Source organism: Triturus cristatus, chromosome 2_1, assembly GCF_964204655.1.
Source record: "Triturus cristatus chromosome 2_1, aTriCri1.1, whole genome shotgun sequence".
In the NCBI taxonomy this organism is placed as follows: Eukaryota; Metazoa; Chordata; class Amphibia; order Caudata; family Salamandridae; genus Triturus; species Triturus cristatus.
In genome coordinates, this window is record NC_140581.1 from 41,109,115 (window position 1) to 41,130,118 (window position 21,004).

Below are 21,004 nucleotides of genomic sequence, written 5' to 3' on the forward strand. Positions count from 1 at the left end.
TGGAATGCGGAAATTTCGACATTTTCGCGCTCTCCGCGGAACGCGAAAATGTCAAATTATCGCAATTTCCGCGAGCGGAACGGAAATTTAGCCCAGGCCTACTTCTGGTGTGTCTGTCATTCCCAGGTATTTGGCACTTGTTGTCTGGTCGTGTCATCGTTGTCCTCCTGCTATTCCTTGTGTGGATTGCAACGTGAGCTGAATCAGCGTTCCATCCACGGACATGTGGAAATGTCAGTTTGGGTAAGTATTGCAGCAAGGCTTTTTTGTGGTGGTACAGGTTGGGAATGTGTGGTGACTGCTTCTGTGCATGTTGTGGTACCATGCATACATGTCTTCTCACCATGGAGCATATGACATGTAGCATCATTTCCATGACATGATAGTCAGCCTTCTTGACAGTAATCTGTAGTGGAATATGGCGTCTGATGAAGTCTTCAATGTGTGTGTACATTGCAGATGCTACAGGTGGACATAGTGGGGGACATCACAACAACATGCTCTATGGGGAATTGCAGCCTCTCAGTGTGCAGCAGGATGTGCTTTGCTCATCCCCTTACCTTGTGTGCCAGTTCATTGGGATTGACATTATCCGTGTTGTGAAGGGGGGGTCCAGCGTATGTCCCACATGTTCTGTCAACTGACATGTGAGTCTGTTAATATGGATGCATATCCCTTTGTGTGTGTATGTGGAATAAAGGTGGTCAGCACAATCCAAGTGCCTCATCTCGGTCACTGCAGATCTCTTACCAGTTTGCATGCGTCTTCTATGGCAGAATTGACAAAGATTAAGCATATGAGTGTATGTGTACTTTGGCAACATGCATGCAGTGCTTCATGGCTAATGATCTCTACTGTGCATTACATGCCTGGTTGTGTATGTATTTGTGCAGGTTGCTGACCACAACGGGACGTGAATGCCTGCTGATGGTGTATCCCCTTTGCGCATCTCCGCATTTTGTTGCCTGACACAGTGGCTGTCATTTATGGTGATTGATCATACACTTTCTGGGAGTGACCCATGAGTGAGCTGACACTCCTTCCTTGACATACACCTGTTGCACTGTGCCTTGCAGACCTCCTTGTCTTTGTGTGTTGATTTTTGCATGATTTCTAACCCCTTCCGCCTGTTGCTGCCTCACCTGCAGGCCGCCACTGCGAGTGCCCTGATTCTGCAACCCCCATGCCTCAGAAATACTCAGCCCTTCCCCCTACACCCATTTGTAATGCACCCAGCAGCTTTTCTGTGCCACTGTAGCCCCAGCGCCGTGCCAAAGGCCGGGCCGTCTGCGCCTGCAACATGCACAGTGCACGACCCTCTAGTCTTTGCATGACCCACATCACACAACAGGCTCATGCTGCAGCCACTTTCCAGGCAATGTCCTCGTGACAATCATCCTCCTACCATCAGGCAACCCCTAAGCACACACACGACACCTTCGCATGCTGAGTGTGCTACTCCAACTGCCTACACAGCGCTGCCCAGCCTACCAGACCCTGTCATTCCAACCAGGTTATGTGCCTCCTACTCCACACACGCTCCATCCACCAGCACGCCATTGGAGTCTGTTACCTCCTCAACACTATAGCCCCACACATCACCTTCATGACAGTAACCTGGACAAAAGCATCCTCAGCACATAACGTCTTCATTGCCATCTCAGACGGATCCAAGATCACCCACAGGGACGCCAACACTACTCCCGGGGGCTGAATTGGTAATTATTGACATGTACACCCTCAGAGTCACAAGTCCGGGTTCGCAGCAACTCCCTAGCAACCCTCGGAGTAACACTCATTTACAGATCTGCAGGCCTACATCCACAATTCCGCTAAGCCATCAACACATACATCTGCACGCAGGCCCTCACCTCCACAGGCTACATGTGGCTGGGGGCCAGTAACTTCTTGCTGGAGGGGACACACACCACCATTCATCATTGGTCCATCAACATTTGAATCCACGTCTCCAACAAGCAACACAGTGCCACTCACCCCGCTACCGATCCCTCAAAGATGCCTGATGTAAGTCGCCACAGACAAGCTGTGTGGGACACTCAAAACAACACCACCGCCACACCCTGCAAACTCACACACTGGATCAGCAACTGATCCATCAATCTTGCCACATTGATGGACTTTCCTGTGAAGCACAACAACAGTTAAGGCACCTGGGACAAGGCAGACCTACTGGACTCCTACAGACCTAGCCGGACTCTTGTGCAAACGTTGCAACACAAAGAGACATCATTTTCCTTACAGCCCTGGAAAACACCACACACAGCCATCACCATATCATCAACAAGGCCAAGTGGAGATCCTTCAGATAGTGCCGAGACACCCAAACACACGACATCAAGGAGCTCATCAGCATTGTGAGTGAACTGACAGCAGATCTCCATCCAGGACACCCCACCCTTGCAAGGCAGATCCCATCCCTTGCTACTTTGTACCACTGCAAGCTCATGGCCATGGACAACAGCCTTGGCACACAGAGGCAGACAGCACTATTTTCCGCTGGACAAACCCCCCTCAGGTCATGGACTCCCGTCAGCAGCAAGTACACAACCGGGATCAGGTGCACCATCCACTCTGGCTCTCCATCAGGCCCTTCCCACACAACATCTCAACCACATCATTCGCCATCCTTGAAGCCCATGTCCTGCGCGTCATGAATGTCTCCTTTGAGTTAGCCACATTCCATGGCTGCAGGAGTCATGCAGAGCCCCAGGCCCTTCTTAACCAACGGACGGCAGTACCGCAGGATCTCCTGGTACATCAGCCTACTTCCCTACCCAGCAAATGTCACCAGGAAGACACTCAACTAGCAACTGACCAATTTCCTACATGCAACCAGCTCCAGCCAACCGGCACCAGACCGTTTTACACAGAAATCACACCACTACAACCGTCATTATTGCCAACACCAACGACTACTTTGCCCTGCTCACCAATGGTGAGGCCACCACCCTTGCCCTCTCAACGCCATTCTACACCATGTGCTACCACACTGTCAGCTCACACATCTCCAACAGTGGTATCCAGAGGAGGGCCCAGGATTCACTCAGGAAGTAGCTCACAAGCAAGGCCCAGGGAGTCTGCCTCCACCCTGCAACATGTAGTACACTGGGGTCATCTGGCCCATGGCTCAGGGCTCTTCTCTCAGCATGACGATCTTCAATGTCTCCATGACCCCCCTCTCCACCATCACATGCACACACAACCTCATCATCATCTGGTATGCCATTGACACCCAGCTGCTTCTCAAACTCAGCAAAGAGCCAGCCATTGCCAGATCCAAACTTCAAGAAGGTATGAGATCCGTTGATGAATGGCTGAACATCAGCCATCTGAGGCAGGACTTGGACGGGAAAGAGGTCATCATCTGAGGATTGTCCCCTTATGTCTGGGTCAACTCCTTGCGTCCCACTGGTCTGTGCACCGCACCAGCACCCACTGGCCACGCACGCAAGCTGGTGTTCATCATGGACCCATCGCTCACAATTAACATGCAACTCACCAACATCTGTACCTCATGCTGCAACACCCTCCACATGCTGCTGATGGCCCCCAGATAGATCCACTCCAAGGCAAGACAGACCGTCCCCCTGGTCCAGGACACCAGCCGACTCAAATACAGCACCGGCCTCTACAGAGGACAACAGCAAACATGCAGGAGAACTTATCCACATCCAGGGTGCATCCGTACACCTCATCTGCAACATCCCCCGCCCCAGCCACATCACTGTCCACCTGAGAGAGGTACAATGGCTCACTGTGTGCTGCAGGATCACCTTCAGACTCCTCAACCACACTCAGGAGGCAGTACACAACCCCAGACCCAAACCCACCTTGGACGTGTGTCATCCAACACCCCGTTGGCCCTACTCCATGCAGCCCACCTTGCCCTGGCCACCATTCATCACATCCACATAAACTTTGCATGCAGGAGATAGTTCTCCCACCTCGCAAAATAGACCTGGTACTCCGTCCCGGGCACATCAACATGACCCATGACCTCTACACCTTCATGTAACTCTACCAAATTGGTCTGTCAGAGCAATATAGCAAGCCCCCCTCAGCAGCTTGAGGCCATCACGGGTGAGTGTTAAGCTCCATGTCTGTATTTTGTGATACATTGTGAGCCATGTGTGTCCTCGACCGGACTCAGATCCAAGTGTATGGATGGCTGGAGTTAGTTCCACACTCAGGCATACTTTAACATATCCCCACACGTAGGTTGTGGACTCATGCTAAATGACTGCAACATGAAATTTAAAGTATTAAATTTTTAATTTCGAGCTCTGGGGCGTGATTTGTGCACAGGAAATGGGGAAATGCAGGGACCATTGAATCCAAAGTTCACAGGGGGAGATGGGATCCTTGGCATTTGAAGTCATCAGAGTCCAGCACACAGTGTTTTTTGCATCATTGGTCAGACTGTGACCAGAAAGTCGATGTGGCAGATGATGTCAGTCAATGGGGTGTTGCTGTCGCACATGAAGGCCAGGTGCCTGGCCAGGTGACCTGGGAGATGTGGATGGCCCGCTGCCTCTCACGGTCTTTTCCGTGGACGACCAACCTTCCTCCGGGGACCCTCAGATGCAGGCCTGGACGATGTTTGGGACGCTCCGTCGGACGAATCCTTCTCCTCCTCCCTCCCTGTGGCTGGTGCTGGTCTGCGCCTGGTGTCACAGGGAGGGTTGCCCATGTTGTCGGCGATCCGACGGAGTAAATGGCTTATGTCCCTTTGCACCGCCAGGAGCTCAGCCAGTCTTGCCTCCGTCCGTCCTTGGTGTTGTTGTTGACTGGCGTGTTGCTCGGCCTGCTGGTTTTTGATCTCTGTGAGGGTCCCACTACCTGGCTGATCTCCCTGGTGTCACGCCGGTATGCCTCCATGATGTTGCGGATGCGTGACATACCGGTCCCTTCAGCTGGCTGGTCAGGTTCTCGCCTCCGCCTGCCTCCACTCCAGCCACCCCTGACCATACGAGCCGGGCCTGCCGTTGTGGGCACATCGGGTCGACAGGACCCCTGAGGGATGGCAGTGGCGGTGTTGTCTGCCTCCTCCTGGGTGCCCGCCGCACCTTGTCCCTCCTGGTCAGACTGGCTCTGTTCACTGCGGGCAGGGCTCCTGGGTGTCTCGTGTGATGTGGCAGGAATGGGGGTGGTGGTTGGCACAGATGTTCCTGAACCAGGTGCTGCAGGGGCTTGGACACCAGAGGGTCCAGGTCGGTCGGGGTCATCCGCGGAGTGTTGAGAAGCATCGCTGCTGGTGGGATCCGGTTCCTCCCGAGCCTGTGACTGTGATTCTTCCCCCCCATTGTTGGGGGGATGTTCATCACGTTGCCCTGTGTGTGTGAGAGAGAGACAATGTTAAAGCTGTTAAATGCAACATGCATGTTTCATACACATTCAAGTTGGCACAGTTCCTCCAGGTAGTTGTATGTGCCTAGCATTCTCATCAATGTGCACTTGTGTATGGGTATGTTGCGGGGGACCGATTGATATGTTCTCTTGAGTCTTTGACATGTCCATTTTTGGCTTGGATGCTTCTTCGGCTATGTATTGGTATTGTTGTGTTACATGTCCATTGTGGCAGTGGGTAAATCCATTGCCTGTCCTGGTGGTGTGTGCTTGTGTAAGGGGTGTGTGTGACAGGGCCTGCTGGTGGGTGTAGTGTGATTTGGCCCTGGGGCTCCCAGGTGATGTAGCTGTCCCCCCATGGAGCATGCTGCCATGACAGTGAGTGTGAGTTCCTATCCTAGATATCTGACCTTGTTGTGTTGGTGCTTGTGTTTGCACTGGTCACAGTAGGGCCTTGTGCTGCCTACACCAGGGCCAAGTGTGAGCTATCTTGTCAGTTCTTTCCCAATCCCTATCCATTGCGCATGGTGCATGGGTACGTAGCTGGGCCATATGGGATGAGGGCAATTGTGTCTGATTTGGAATTCAAACATGCGTTTTTGTGCACCCACCCTCCCAGCATACGGGACATCCATTCTTGAGTTGGTGCTTCGTGTAGCATGGGACATGGCATGGCCTTGCTTTCTCAATGGGGCATAGACATGTTATTGGCATTCGCGTTGTTTGTGACTGTGGTTCTGGCGGGTGAGGGCTTGGGGGTAGTTGTGAGCATTAGGTGTAGTTGGGGTGTGGATGCCATTACCCCCATGTTACGTAAGTGGTTTGTGTACTCACCAGGCTCTGGAGGTCCTTGGAGTCCATGTACTCCCACCGGCGGAAGCATGGCCATCACCTTCTCCTCCCAGGGATGGTAATGTACTGGTCTGTGGGGCACGCCACCTCCAGTGATGTTGGTCTGGGCGTGCTCTTCATTCATTTTTCTCTTGACCGCCCTCCGCAGATCGTACCACCTGGCTTGGCATTCATTCCTGGTCCTTCTGATGGGTGCGACAGCATTCACCCTCTCGACGATCCTCTGCCACAGGAGTGATTTTTCAGCTATGCCGGTCTGTCTGACCAATGTTCCAAACAGCTGTGGCTCGACTCTGATGACTTCATTGACAAGGATGTCCAGCTCCTCCCTTGTGAACTTTGGTTTCTTGTCGGTGGGCATGGTGTGGGGTGAGGGTGTGGATGGTTGTGGGTGTGTGGGTCTGAATGTGACGGTGTGGGTGTGAATGTGGAGAGGGGGTATGTGTGAAGGGGTGTGTGTGTAGGTGTATATGTTTAGGTGGATGGGTGCAGTGGTTTGTGTGTGCTCTGTAGCAGTGGTGAGTCTGTTACAAAGGCTCATGGTTTGTGTGTGTAGTCCCTTTTTATTGGTCCATTTGTGGGTGGGGCTCAGTTTGAATTTTTGGTGGGTGTGTTATAAGGGGTGGTTGTGAGGTTGCCCCTCTGTTTGCCTGTTTGGATGTGTCCAGGTCAGTCCTTTTCATTTTTTGTGGAGTGTAGATGTGTTTTGTGGTGTTGTGCGAGTCGAATAGGCCCTCCTTGTGCTGTTTTACAGTGTCCGTGTTTCAGTACGGTACAGGGGTACGAGTCGTACGGCCACACACCCCCATGCGTTGTGTATTGCTATGTACGGTGCGTACACCCCAGTGCTTCTGTACGGTGCGGGTGCGTAGACCGCCATCGCATATGTACGGTGTGTACCCGCAACATCGCATACCCGCAACATCCACCGTACATACGCGATGTTGGGGGTATGCACCGTACATTCACAATGGGGGTACGGTGCGTACATACGCGCTGGGGGTACGGTGCGTACCTACGCGCGGGGGGTACGCACCGTACATTCGCACTGGGGGTATGGTGCGTACCTACGCGCGGGGGTGTACTCACCGTACATTTGCACTGGGGGTACGGTGCGTACCTATGCGCATGGGGTACGGTGCATACCTACATGCAGGGGGTACGCACCGTACATTCGCACTGGGGGTACAGTGCGTACCTACGCGCGGGGGTACGCACCGTACATTCACGCTGGGGGTACGGTGCGTACAAACTTCGCTTCATAGCGGGCAAAGTCATTCCCCGTGTACAGGACGTTTTCCGTACGAATCGTAAATTGTAACGCCGGTCCGCATCGTACTAGTACGGTCGGACTTCATTTTTACGATTTGTACGGGTCCGTCTCGTGCTAATTTTCCAGGTACGATTCGTACGGATCGGGCCGATCAGTATGTACTTTTTCCCATACGGATCGTACTTCACGGGTCGGACGTGACTTGTACGATTCGTACGGAAAAAAATACGAATACGAGTCGTACGGGAAAAAAAAATACAGGATCGGAATCGGCCCCTAACTGTTTTTATTTCCTACCCTATAACACCACACAATTCACAACCCACATATAAAAAAAAAAATTTAATTCCTCAACTAACAATTAATTACCAATTAAAGAAATATTATTAATTAAAAAACAAATTAAAACTCATAAAAAGTATTTATCTTCTCACACTTTACCCCTATAATCGTCACAACCCATAACAAAAATTAATTACACAAATTCCATATTTAATTTTCAAATTAATTAATTACATTTTAACTTAATTAATTAACAACTAATTATTAATTAAATGTAAATTACTTCCCACCCTTTACACCTATAAACCTCACAACCCGCACCTAAAATTAATTACACTTTTTCCGTAATTAATTTTCTATCAATTAATTAATATTAATTAAGAACTAATTATTAATTAGTTAAAAATAAATTACTTCCCACCCTTTACTTCATAAACACCACAAGTCACACCTCAAATTAATTACACAAATCCCATATTTAATTTTCAATTAATTAATTAATATAAATTAACAGCTAATTATTAACTAATCAAAAATAAATTACTTCTCACTCCTTACCCCCTATAACCCACACAACCCACACCTAAACAAAATTACACAATTACCATAATTAACTATCAATTAATTATGTTAATATTAATTACCAACCAATTCATAATTCATCCCCATCCTGAAAGGGACATTCTAACCTATGCTGCCTGGCTGAGCCGTTTTTGCACCTCTGTATTTAGGCATAGTGGAAATCCTAATAGGCAGCAAACTTGGACTGCGAGCTCGGGTTATCCATATGTCTGGCATTTCCTTCTACCTTCTGATACCAAACATTTTGTCGATAACCTTAATAGTTTTGATCTCATGCAGATTGTAAATGAACCTTCTCATCAAGCCACTCATACTCTAGATGGAGTATTTACTAATAACCCGGACTTAAGTCTGAATAAAGACCTGGCTTTGGTTGTAAGATAGAGGTACGCATGGCCAATCCACGCGTGTCTCTACCACGCAGCCCGAACCAAGAATGTGTCTTAACCACCCATTCGTTTGCCATGCAATTTCGTGGTATAGGCATGAATGGTAAAGGGGTATGCGTGGCTAAGGTTGCCACTACTGCAACCCCCCACCCTCTGCCCCAAGCTACAAACCCCCTACCTGCCTCGCCCTCGCCCTGAGGCCCAAAACCTTCCCTGAAAACTACCCATTACCCCCGCCCCTTAACATGCACTACCCCAACCCCGCCCACCTGCGCTGTCTCTAACCCTTAACATTCACTACCCCACCCCCTCCCATTCCCCACGCTGTCCCTAAAATGACCCCAACCCCTTCCACTGCCCTTAGGCCTAAAACCCTAACCCCTAATTAAAGAAATTATCCAGACACCCCCCAGCCCTAAAAACTACCCCACTCTCCCATAAACCATAAAAATAAACTTGACTACCCATTGCCCTCCCTACGGCCTGAGGCCTAAAACCTTGCCCCTTAACATACACTACCCTGACCCCCCCAACACCCCCTGAGCTGCCCCTAAAACTACCCCAACCCCTTCCACTGCCCTTTGGCCTAACACCCCAACCTCTAATTAAAAAAACGACCCTACCCCTCCAGCCCTGAAAACTACCCCGACCCTCCCCATCCCTGAAAACTACCCCCCAGTCCTGAAAGCTACCCCCCCAGAACAGCCCCACTTTCCTCACCGCATCCTCTGGCACTCATCCTGGCGAGGTATTCCTGTTTCCACCCATGCAGCAGCCAGCAGCTAGACTGCAAACTGCCTTAACCACGCATATGTGTGGTAAAGACATATGCATAGTTAAGGCAAGCGTGGGTATGCTTGCGATGTTAGAACATGCTTGGCTGAGGCCGTGGTGTTCTGATTGTTTGCCCCTGCCTTTAGTATGGGTAGACCATAAGGCCATTTTTCTCTCACTTAAAGTTTCCTCCAACAATGGCCCAATTCCAACCTATCCAGAACGTTTAAAATCCGTCTATGGAAAAAACTCAGTTTTGAAGAACTAAATGACTTTCTCAGTAAAACGAGTCCTTCTTTGGATAATAATGTGGAAACCGCAATAAACGGTGGTGGTATGTACCAACGCTATTTTGCGAGTCACAGACTCGCAAAATAGGGTTTGCGACTCGCTATTAGGAAGGGGCGTGCCAAGGGCGTCCCTTCCTAATAGCGAGTCCAAATAGTTGTACCATTGTTTTGCGACCGCATTTGTGGCCGCAAAACACTCGAAGTTTACCACCTACTTCAAGTATATCATTGTTAAAGCATGCAATTTGCAACCCCATTGGGAATCGCAAACAGTGTCTGAGACACTGTTGTACATTGCATATTGCTAGTCGAAAATTGCGAGTCGCGACGCAATTTGTGAGTCGCAGAATGCAAGCGTCGTACATCTGGTCCTAAGTGCCGGGGCCATCGACAGGAGGTCACTGCAGTTTGCACCTCCTATTGCCCCTGCCAGCGCTGCCAATGACAGCACCAACACAACTGCCAACCACCACACTCTTACAAATATGACAATTCTGACTTTTTTCAGGCCGCCAAGGCTACAAAAATGGCTTGAATGGCAGGATTTAGTAATTTGTGATATATTTTGATTTAATAAACAATTGGTAGGCACATCTCTAAATTAGACAGGCGGCGCCTCCATGTGGCAGACTGTCATAAGTGCCAGTGTTCACAATTAAGTGTGGGCGCCCAGCACCGGAATCTGCCGGCTCAAATTAAACACTGGATTACCAGATAAAATGCAGCAAGTGTTTAAGTCTTTGAGGGTAGTAAGATAATTTATAGAACACAGTAGTGCATAATCATATTATCACTATACAGGGTACATTGTTACTTACATTTTAAAGGCCAGGCAAGTGGAGACTCCAAAGTCTCTTTCTGCTGCAGCACCATACACTCTACTGTGGTTCACTGTCTCTATCATGTATGTCATCATTTCCTTTAGCTCAAGTAAACATAGAAGGTTGTACTTGCTAATACAGATGTCGATATTCGCAACAATACATGTATATTCAAAACAGAGATTTAGTCACTGTTGATGAAATTTCAAGAGATTACTTCTCCATCAACTGGAGTAAGAAATATGCGGTCAGGCATGCCCTGCGACCTAGGCATGAGGCTACTGATTACCAGATCAAAGGTAGGATGATACTTAACCAGCCGGACAAACACGCAAACAGGAAAAACCCAGACTTTTTCCATCGATAGGCAGCAGCACCACAATGGTCCCAGCAGATTGACGCCAATAAAGCACAGATAGCGGGAGGGGTGCAGGCATTCCCAAAACACCATAAAGTTAGATGCTGCATGAAGTTAGGAACGCTCAGTCAATAAGAACACAGCACACACAGTACATGCAATGATCACATACTCCCCATGCCGGACATCTGGACACTTCACCCGCTCGCCCTCATTGTGTCCATGTAAGGTCGAGACCCATCTGTATTTACAGACTGGTGGCCATTACATCTCCATGACTAGGCTTGCATTCCTTTCTCTAAAATAAAATCGAATTTTTTTTATGATGCTCCAAAGACTGTATGTTGTGGCACTTAGAAAGAAAGTATGATTAGACAGTCCTCAGACCCATTTCTATGTTACCCGGCCACAACTTTAAATGTAACCAACTATTCCTCTTTTGTCAAACGCCTCTTGTCTTTTGTTTTTTCAAGGTAAATTCATATGACAGCAACATACTGAGGAGCCCGTTTGGCTCCCTGGTCACACATCCAAGGACGGCTGAAGTCTATGGGCAAGGATCTGCCTTACCCCGGGTGTCTGCATCCACTGCATGCACAGATATGCCACTGGGCTACTGATGGCGGTGTTAATATTGAAAAAGTTGATGTCAATGTGAATAGCGATACATTTACATACAGAAACTAAATTGCATCTTTATTGACGAAGTCGCCCATTGTGAACTCTGCGCCAACCAGACTCAGAAATACATAGTTTGGCAGGCCCTGAAACCCAGGCCCGAGGTCACTGAGTGACAGATCACAGGTGGGGTAGCACATAGCCAGCAAAAAAATCCACAACCAGGAAATCCCAGCTCACGTTCCCGGAACTAAGTCAGATGCCACATAAAGTTAGGAACATTCAGCCAATCAGGACACACAGTACATGCAGTAATCACGCGCTCCCCATGCCGGACATCTTGGCACGGTCCAAAATGGCCACATTGTGTCCACGCAAGTTTGATGCCCACCTAGATTCTTCATCCAAACATTAATTTATGGCCCCAAAGACAGTGGTCCGCATTCCTTTTCAAAAAAGGACCGGCAGAACCATTGTATTACACTCAATGACCTGTATAAAAATCTATGTTACACCGACTGTAACTTGAGACAGCCTGTTCTCCCAGCTGCACTGTTTGATTAAACTAAATGTTCCTGTTTTGCTAAACGTCTCTTGTTTTTTCAAGGTATTTAATGTTCAAGCAACAGTGGTCACCTACCTCTGCGACTCCAAAGCACGAAACCCACCACCCCGAGTAAGGCGACCAGCAGGAGAGCACTCAGCACGCCCAAGGCGATGGGGAGGTCCAGGGATGGGATGTCCGTCGGGCACTCGCACTGGCATGGGTCCTCTTCTGTGGAGATTAGATGGACAGTGATAGGTCAGAGCAGATGAATGCGGATAGGTGGCCCCTCACCTGGAGTCCTATCATGATAGGCCGAGTGCCTGACATGTCTAAAGTTCAAACCTATCATTTGGATATTTCTCTGTCTTAATGCACGGACTTTAAATGGACTACATTTTATTTTACTTAAGCTTTACTAATATTTTGACTGTGAGTTCCCTTCACATACATTTGCACACAAACACAGTTGCACCTTAAATATTTGACCTTTGCTCTGTGCCTTCTGCAGAGGCCAGGACTGAACACCTTTTTGATCCACTGACATGTACTGAGAGAAACTGGCACTGCCTTCAGTCTACGCTCCAGAGCTCTCCATCGTGGCCTGAGTAGCATCCTCGAAATAGCTAACGCTCTTAGGGAACACAAGATTAAGTCATGTGGTATCTTCTGTGTGTGTGATCAGTGTATGTGAGTCATGCAGTATCTTCTTGGTGTGTGATCAGTATGTATGAGCCATGTAGTATCTGCTGGGTGTGTGACCAGTGTATGTGAGTTACGAAGTGTCTTCTGGGTGTGTGAACAGTGTCTGCGAGTTATGTAGTAACTTCTTGGTGTGTGATCAGTGTGTGTGAGTCATGTTGTATTTTCTGGGTGTGTGACCAGTGTATGTGAGTCGCGAAGTGTCTTCTGGATGTGTGACCAGTGTATGCGAGTTATGTAGTAACTTCTTGGTGTGTCATCAGTGTGTGGGAACTATTTAGTATTTTCTAGGTGTGTGACCAGTGTATGTGAGTCATGTAGTGTCCTCTTGTTGTGTGACCAGTGCATGTGTGTCATGTAGTATCTTTGTGTGTGACCAATGTATGCGAGTCATATAGTATCTTCTTGGTGTGTGAGAATTGGGAGTTATGTAGTGTCTTCTTGGTGTCGGACTAGTGTAAGCTAATCCTGTAGTATCGTCTTGGTGTGTGATCAGTGTATGTGAGTCATGTAGCATCTTCTTGGTGTGTGACCAGTGTATCTGAGTCATGTAGTATCTTCTTGGACTGTAACCAGTGTGTGTGAGACATGTAGTATTTCCTGGGTGTGTGATCACTGTATGTGAGCTATGTAGTATCTTCTTGGTATGTGACCAGTGCATGTGAGTCATGTGGTATCTCCTGTGTGTATTACCAGTGTATGTGAGCCCTGTAGTATCTTCTTGGTGTATGACCAATGTATGCGAGCCATGTAAAATCTTCTGGGTATGTGATCACTGCATGTGAGTCATGTAGTATCTTCTGGGTGTGTGACCAGTGTATGTGTCATGTAGTAGCTTCTGGGTGTGTGACCAGTGTATGTGAGTCGTGTAGTATCTTCTGGGTGTTTGACCAGTGTATGTGAGTCGTGTAGTTTCTTCTGGGTGTGTGACCAATGTATGTGAGTCATGCAGTATCTTCTGGGTATGTGACCAGTGCATGTGAGTCATGTGGTGTCTCCTGGGTGTGTGACCAGTGTATGTGAGTCGTGTAGTATCTTCTGGGCGTGTGACCAGAGTATGTGAGTCATAGTGTATCTTCTGGGTGTGTGATCAATGTATGTGAGTCATGTAGTATCTTCTGGGTGTGTGATCAGTGAATGTAAGTTATATATTACCTTCTGGGTGTGAAATCAGTGTATGTGAGACGTGTAGTATCTTCTGGGTGTGCGATAAGTGTATGTATTTCATGTAGTAACGTAGGGGTGTGTTATCAGTGAATGTGACTCATGTAGTATCTTGTTGGTGTGTGATAAGTGTATATGTGTCATGTAGTGTCTTCATGGTGTGTGATCAGTGTATTTGAGTCATGTAGGGTCTTCTTGGTGTGTGATCAGTGTATGTGAGTCATGTAGTGTCTTCTTGGTGTGTGATCAGTGTATTTGAGTCGTGTAGTGTTTTCTTGTTGTGTGATCAGTGTATGTGAGTCATGCTGTATCTTCTGGGTGTGTGAGCAGTGTATACTAATCCTGTATTATCGTCTTGGTGTGTGATTAGTGCATGTAATTCATGTAGTAACTTCTGTGTGTGTGGCCAGTGTATGTGAGTCATGTAGTGTCTTCTTGGTGTGTGATCAGTGTATGGGAGTCATGTAGTGTCTTCATGGTGTGTGATCAGTGTATTTGAGTCATGTAGGGTCTTCTTGGTGTGTGATCAGTGTATGTGAGTCATGTAGTGCCTTCTTGGTGTGTGATCAGTGTATTTGAGTTGTGTAGTGTTTTCTTGGTGTGTGATCAGTGTATGTGAGTCATGCTGTATCTTCTGGGTGTGTGAGCAGTGTATGCTAATCCTGTATTATCGTCTTGGTGTGTGATTAGTGAACTTCTGGGTGTGTTGCCAGTGTATGCGAGTCATGTAATATCTTCTGGGTGTGTTGCCAGTCTATGTGAGTCATGTAGTATTGCCGGTATTGCCAAATAAACTTCCCTCTGCTTAAGTTGCGCTGCGAGGAGGCGCCTCTTTCTCGCCCTGTTACTAATGACACCATTTTAATGTGGCTACCGCATGCTCTGCTCCAGTTGCAAGAAGTATGTTGTCATCGTATTTTTTTATGCTCTACTCCACCTCTCGTCTCAAGCTCTGGTTGTATGTTGTACTTCACAGTAAGGTCCCTAATTTCATCCTCTAATTGATTTTATAGTTGCCTTGCTTTTTGTTTATGTGAGGCTGAGTCCCTCATAATACAGTCTTGTAGAACTGTTTTCCATCTGCCCATCATATCTGTGCAGATGGTACTGAATGCCTCTTGGTAGCTAAATATGTATGTAAGTGGCCCCATAAGTGTGAATTTTTAGTGGGCAATTTGTATCTGGATACATACCTCCTCCAGAGTTTGAAGTTTGGTGCGGTGTGTCCTAGCTACATATAGATTTGTACAGAGGAACGATCAGAAATTCCCAATTTGAGCATTGAGATGTCTGATGTCAAGCTATGGGATTGCAGGAAAGTAGGATCTTCTTTTATGGTTACCCCCACTTCTTGCCTGGTGCTATGCTGTTTCTGACTAGTGTGGCTGGGATCCTGCTAACCAGGACCCCAGTCTCTGTGCTTTCTCCCTTAAATTGACTATGGTAAGTATTTAGGTACATCCCAGATTGGCTGCTGGTGTACCATTATAAGTCCCTAGTATGTTGTACTGAAGTACCCAGGGCATAGGGACATCAGGGGTCTCCCATGGGCTGCAGCATGTATTATGCCACCCATGAGAGACCACTCAAATTGTGACTACGGCCGCCCTGCCATTGCAGCCTTTGTAAGCTGGTGCTAGCCAATTAAGCAGGGGGACCCCAACAGAACGATAGAGGGCCGGAACAGCGGGGTATGGCGATCAAAGTAAATCAAGAACAGAGTCCAGCCCTCATAAATATATAGAGGGCCTACAGCCTAGGTCCCATAGTCAGAAAACACTAGTAAAGAGCTGAAACCACAATCTGGTGTGCACAAAATGTTAAACAAAAAACAGAAAATTAAGCATAGTAGTTGGATACGAAAATATAAATTTCTAGTTTATTTGATTCTTTTTTTTGCTTATATATACACATTACATAGTTTGTGACATTGATTGTTTTTTATACTTTTTGTTTAATAAAAGCCATTTAGTGCAGTTCAATAATATGAAGAAAACAATACATAGTATTGATATATCAAGAAATAACATGTCCCACTCAACATTCAACTCATTCATACCCACAATCATTCATCACAACTCAATAACCATAAAACAGTTGGAATGGTGAGATTCCAATAGGAACAGATATATCATACACATAAGTGACAAACAAATAATATACACAGGTGCCAGGAGTACAAACGCCAGATGAAAAGCGAACAGATGGAAGATACAGATGTCAGGAGTACAAGCGCCAACGCGCGTTTCGGTGTACGACCCGGACAAGGGTCACACCTTCATCAGGGCCCAGAGCAATAAGTAGAGGGGGACATGAACGATACCTAGGTTTTAATCAAAGGAAAAATATATGAGACTTATGTATATACATCGATCATTAATGCATATTATGTTGTCATTCCACTTATCAGGTACAGAACATAATCAGTGAGGATCAGCTCAAAAATAGTGTACATAGATTGGTATCATGATTTTAACTAGGGTCCGGTCGGTACCCAAAGCGAGCAGTATTAGAACAGTACCTCCAATCAAACATAAATCAATCATTAATAAAACACAATTACAGATTTCTAGTGAAGAAAGGATAATGAAGGAGTGAAAAGATAGGAAGAAAAATAATAATAAACAGACTGATTTGTGATGCACGACCAGCAAATTAATAACATTAGTATCAGAAACAACACATATACGGTAGACAAGGACGGTCTTACGTATTTTGGTTGAAACGTGCCCTCAATAGTCTAAGTTAGAGGGTACATCAATCATGAGAGGGAGTTCCTCAATTCACTGGCTCTTCACAGGACCAGGTTATCTGTGAGGGGCAGAAAGCAACAAACGGCCGTTGAAGGTAACAAGATGATGTTCACAAAGTTTTAAAGGGGGGACTGATCGGGCCAGCGGTATGTCAATACGAGTAACCTACCAGTCGGATGCTTTCTGAGCGATGTATTTATATAACCACAGGGTGGGTCATATCGTATAGGTTTGGATAGCAGACGTGGACTACAGCTCCCATAGATAATATTTGTGTGCCTACAAAGAGAGATGTATATAAATCTGATCAGGTTCGGGGGTCTATAGGGTTAATATCAAAGCAAGAAGAAAAACAATACCTATCTGATCGGCAGGATACGGAGAAGATATGCGAAAACCCACCTGTTAAAAACGTGCGTCGTAGAGGCATTAGAGTGAACGATCGACGTCTTCAATAAGCCCCTGAGGGTTCAGCAAACCAAATGAGGGTATAGGGAGATATATACGGCTCGGGCTGTTGGTTCACGAATAGTTTCCTGCAAGAGGGAAGGCAGGATATATGTAAAGGCTAAGAAAATTCTTCCTCAATAGACCATCCCCTGACTCTAGTGAGAATCGGTCCGGATTGAGGCCCCCCTCTGACTTCACACCCAGCTTAGACCTGGTTGGACCAGAGGTTGGCATTTTTGAGAAAACGGTCTCCATGAAAATTGCAAAAATCATCAAATATGTCGCCAAACCCGACAACAATTTATCTTCTACTGAGCAGATTGCCCTTAAATCCCTACAAGAGAACAAACAACTTACAATCAAACCCTGTGACAAGGGGGGTGGCATTGTCATTCTTAATACCTCCAACTATATCGAGAAGATGAACCACCTTTTGTCATCTACTAAGCACTACAAGCGGATCTTGAGGAACCCCGAACCCAACCTGAAGCAACGTATTCTTACCCTGGTTGAGACTGCAGTTGAGGAGAACTTCATCTGCACAAAAGAAGCGGAATTCTTAACCCCACGTTTTACCCGTATGCCCATCATATACGGGGTCCCTAAGACTCATAAAGACATCTGTGATCCTCCCCTTAGGCCCATCGTATCTACCATTGGTTCTGCCTTGGAACCTCTCTCCAAATACGTAGATTGCTTCCTGAAACCGCTGGTCAGTAAACTTACATCTTATGTTAAGGACACGGGCCACCTCATCTCTAAAATCGAAAATACCCCATTTGACCCAGAGAAAGAGTTACTAGTCACACTGGATCTGGAAGCCTTATATACAAACATACCCCTTTCATAAGCGCTTTCAGTGATCCAAGAGATTCTCTCTAGGGAAACGGAGATTATCAATGCCCCCTTCATCATCCAATGCTTGAGAATGGTTCTGAATGAAAACTACTTTGAATTTGACAACAACTACTTTCAGCAAATACAGGGCGTTAGCATGGGGGCTTCCAGCGCCCCTAGCGTCGCATGCCTCTACATGGGAAGATTTGAGCAGATTAACATTTACAACGAGCTTGCTCCTTTCTATGAAAACGTGCGAGTGTGGTCACGGTTCATCGATGATATTTTTTTCATCTGGAACGGTGATAATATCCTCCTCGATGAATTTGTCTCCTGGCTGAATGCCGCGAACAGTAATCTGAGATTCACGGTTCACTATAGCAACCTTAAGGTGGAATTCTTGGATGTGTGGATCCAACACAATAATAACAAAATCTGTGTGTCACTTTATGTCAAACCCACTGCCAGAAATACACTATTACAATATGGTAGCTACCACCCCAGGAGCCAAAGGGACAGTATCCCATTCAGCCAATTTCTCCGGATTCGGAGAAATTGCTCCCAACTAAAAGACTTTCTCACCCAGGCTGATATCCTCAAGGCTAAATTTCTAGATCGAGGCTACCCTTACAAGTTGATCAAAGATTCTTTCAAAAGAGCGAGGTACTTCAACAGAGATGCCATGTTTGAACCCAGGGAGACTAATCCCCTTGACAAACTGGTTTGCGTTACCAAACATTCTAGTATCAATCACCGGATTAGACAAACCATAAACTCATCATGGCATCTCCTCAATATGGGCAATGATGAAAACAAAATTCCCAAACCAATATTTGCCTTTCGCCGCAATAAGAACTTGAAAAATTTCCTTGTCAAAGGGAAAATCATTGAAAAGAGAAACCCTGTTCAAACGGCCATCTCTGGACTAGAACCTGTCAGAGGGAACCACCGCTGTGGGCACTGCCAGGCTTGCCCGAATGCTATTGTAGGGGACACTATTACCATCAACGGTCGGTCCATTAATCTTTCTGAAATGACCAACTGTCGGTCTGCGAATGTGATTTATATTATCACATGCCCCTGTGATTTGATATATATCGGAGAGACGGGCCGTGAGTGCAGAATCAGGATGTGCGAGCACAAATCCAATATTAGGTTGAAGAAATCTGCTGCACCTTTGGTCAATCACTGGCTCAGTGCTAACCATAATGACAAGGACCTTAAATGGTCCATTCTTGAAAAGATCCGTTCCCCCCCTGGTAGAGACCCTAATATCATCAGAAAGAAAAGAGAGACTTTCTGGATTTTTTATCTTGATGCTGTTCATCATGGATTGAATGAAATCATCCAATGGGAAAATGCCATTACCTAAGAGATCCTACTACCACCTGAAAGATAAGATGGACGCTCTGAAGCCCTATCTTGATGCCAGTCATCTCGGATTGAATGAAATCTGCATAAAGGAAAAGGCTATTAACAAATCTGACTCTGACTCCCTACCTCGTGTTGTCTTTCAAAGGAAATAATTCTCCCATTAAATACCCCCATTATTGTCAACCTGCGTCTACCCCGTAAATAATGTCTTTCTCCCCCCCTATTCATCCACTTATGTTATTCCTCATCTGTCACTCTGCGGGCGTCTACTTAGTTTCTCCCTTTTATCTCCCCCCTAAATCCCTCTTCCAACATGGCCGCGCCGTATCCACGCACAACCAGCTAGCACATGGTTTAGTCCCCTTTCTGCCTCCATACCTAATCTCGGGACATACTTTCCCATTGGTGAACGATTTTCGCTTCACCATTTAAATCTGATCGATTTCACCTGATGAAATTGACCCTGGACGCACGCCCGACAGGACCATGACGAACGGATGACATTGCTCGAATATTGCTGTAAGTATTCTGCCCCTTACAACTGCCGCACCCCCTTAGGCCTTATCCGCTCCGATCTTATTAATCCACCGATGAATGGGCTGTCTAATTACTTTGCGAACACCCACAACGCACTTAGAGTATTCATCTCATACTGTGCATCCCGCTAGAGTATAATTAGCCACCCCCCCTTTCTGGGACGCCAATGTTTGTCTGCCACTATAGTGTTCTCGACCGCCTCTTTTTTTACATATATCCTGCCTTCCCTCTTGCAGGAAACTATTCGTGAACCAACAGCCCGAGCCGTATATATCTCCCTATACCCTCATTTGGTTTGCTGAACCCTCAGGGGCTTATTGAAGACGTCGATCGTTCACTCTAATGCCTCTACGACGCACGTTTTTAACAGGTGGGTTTTCGCATATCTTCTCCGTATCCTGCCGATCAGATAGGTATTGTTTTTCTTCTTGCTTTGATATTTACCCTATAGACCCCCGAACCTGATCAGATTTATATACATCTCTCTTTGTAGGCACACAAATATTATCTATGGGAGCTGTAGTCCACGTCTGCTATCCAAACCTATACGATATGACCCACCCTGTGGCTATATAAATACATCGCTCAGAAAGCATCCGACTGGTAGGTTACTCGTATTGACATACCGCTGGCCCGATCAGTCCCCCCTTTAAAACTTTGTGAACATCATCTTGTTACCTTCAACGGCCGTTTGTTGCTTTCTGCCCCTCACAGATAACCTGGTCCTGCGAAGAGCCAGTGAATTGAGGAACTCCCTCTCATGATTGATGTACCCTCTAACTTAGACTATTGAGGGCACGTTCCAACCAAAATACGTAAGACCGTCCTTGTCTACCGTATATGTGTTGTTTCTGATACTAATGTTATTAATTTGCTGGTCGTGCATCACAAATCAGTCTGTTTATTATTATTTTTCTTCCTATCTTTTCACTCCTTCATTATCCTCTCTTCACTAGAAATCTGTAATTGTGTTTTATTAATGATTGATTTATGTTTGATTGGAGGTACTGTTCTAATACTGCTCGCTTTGGGTACCG

The 21,004-nt window shown here is 46.7% G+C and overlaps 1 protein-coding gene across 3 annotated transcripts in view; it reads right to left on the reverse strand.

The window, feature by feature from the left end:
* Positions 1 to 21,004, reverse strand: part of LOC146863679 (sialic acid-binding Ig-like lectin 15) — a 271,091-nt gene that overhangs the window by 62,572 nt on the left and 187,515 nt on the right. For 2 of the 3 annotated variants that reach the window (XM_085640667.1, XM_085640664.1), the window contains exon 3: positions 12,247 to 12,381. The exons of the other annotated variant lie outside the window; for it this stretch is intronic. In XM_085640667.1, coding sequence (XP_085496793.1) covers positions 12,247 to 12,381 — 135 coding nt within the window. The remainder of the gene's footprint in view (positions 1 to 12,246; positions 12,382 to 21,004) is intronic. 3 annotated transcript variants of the gene reach the window in all.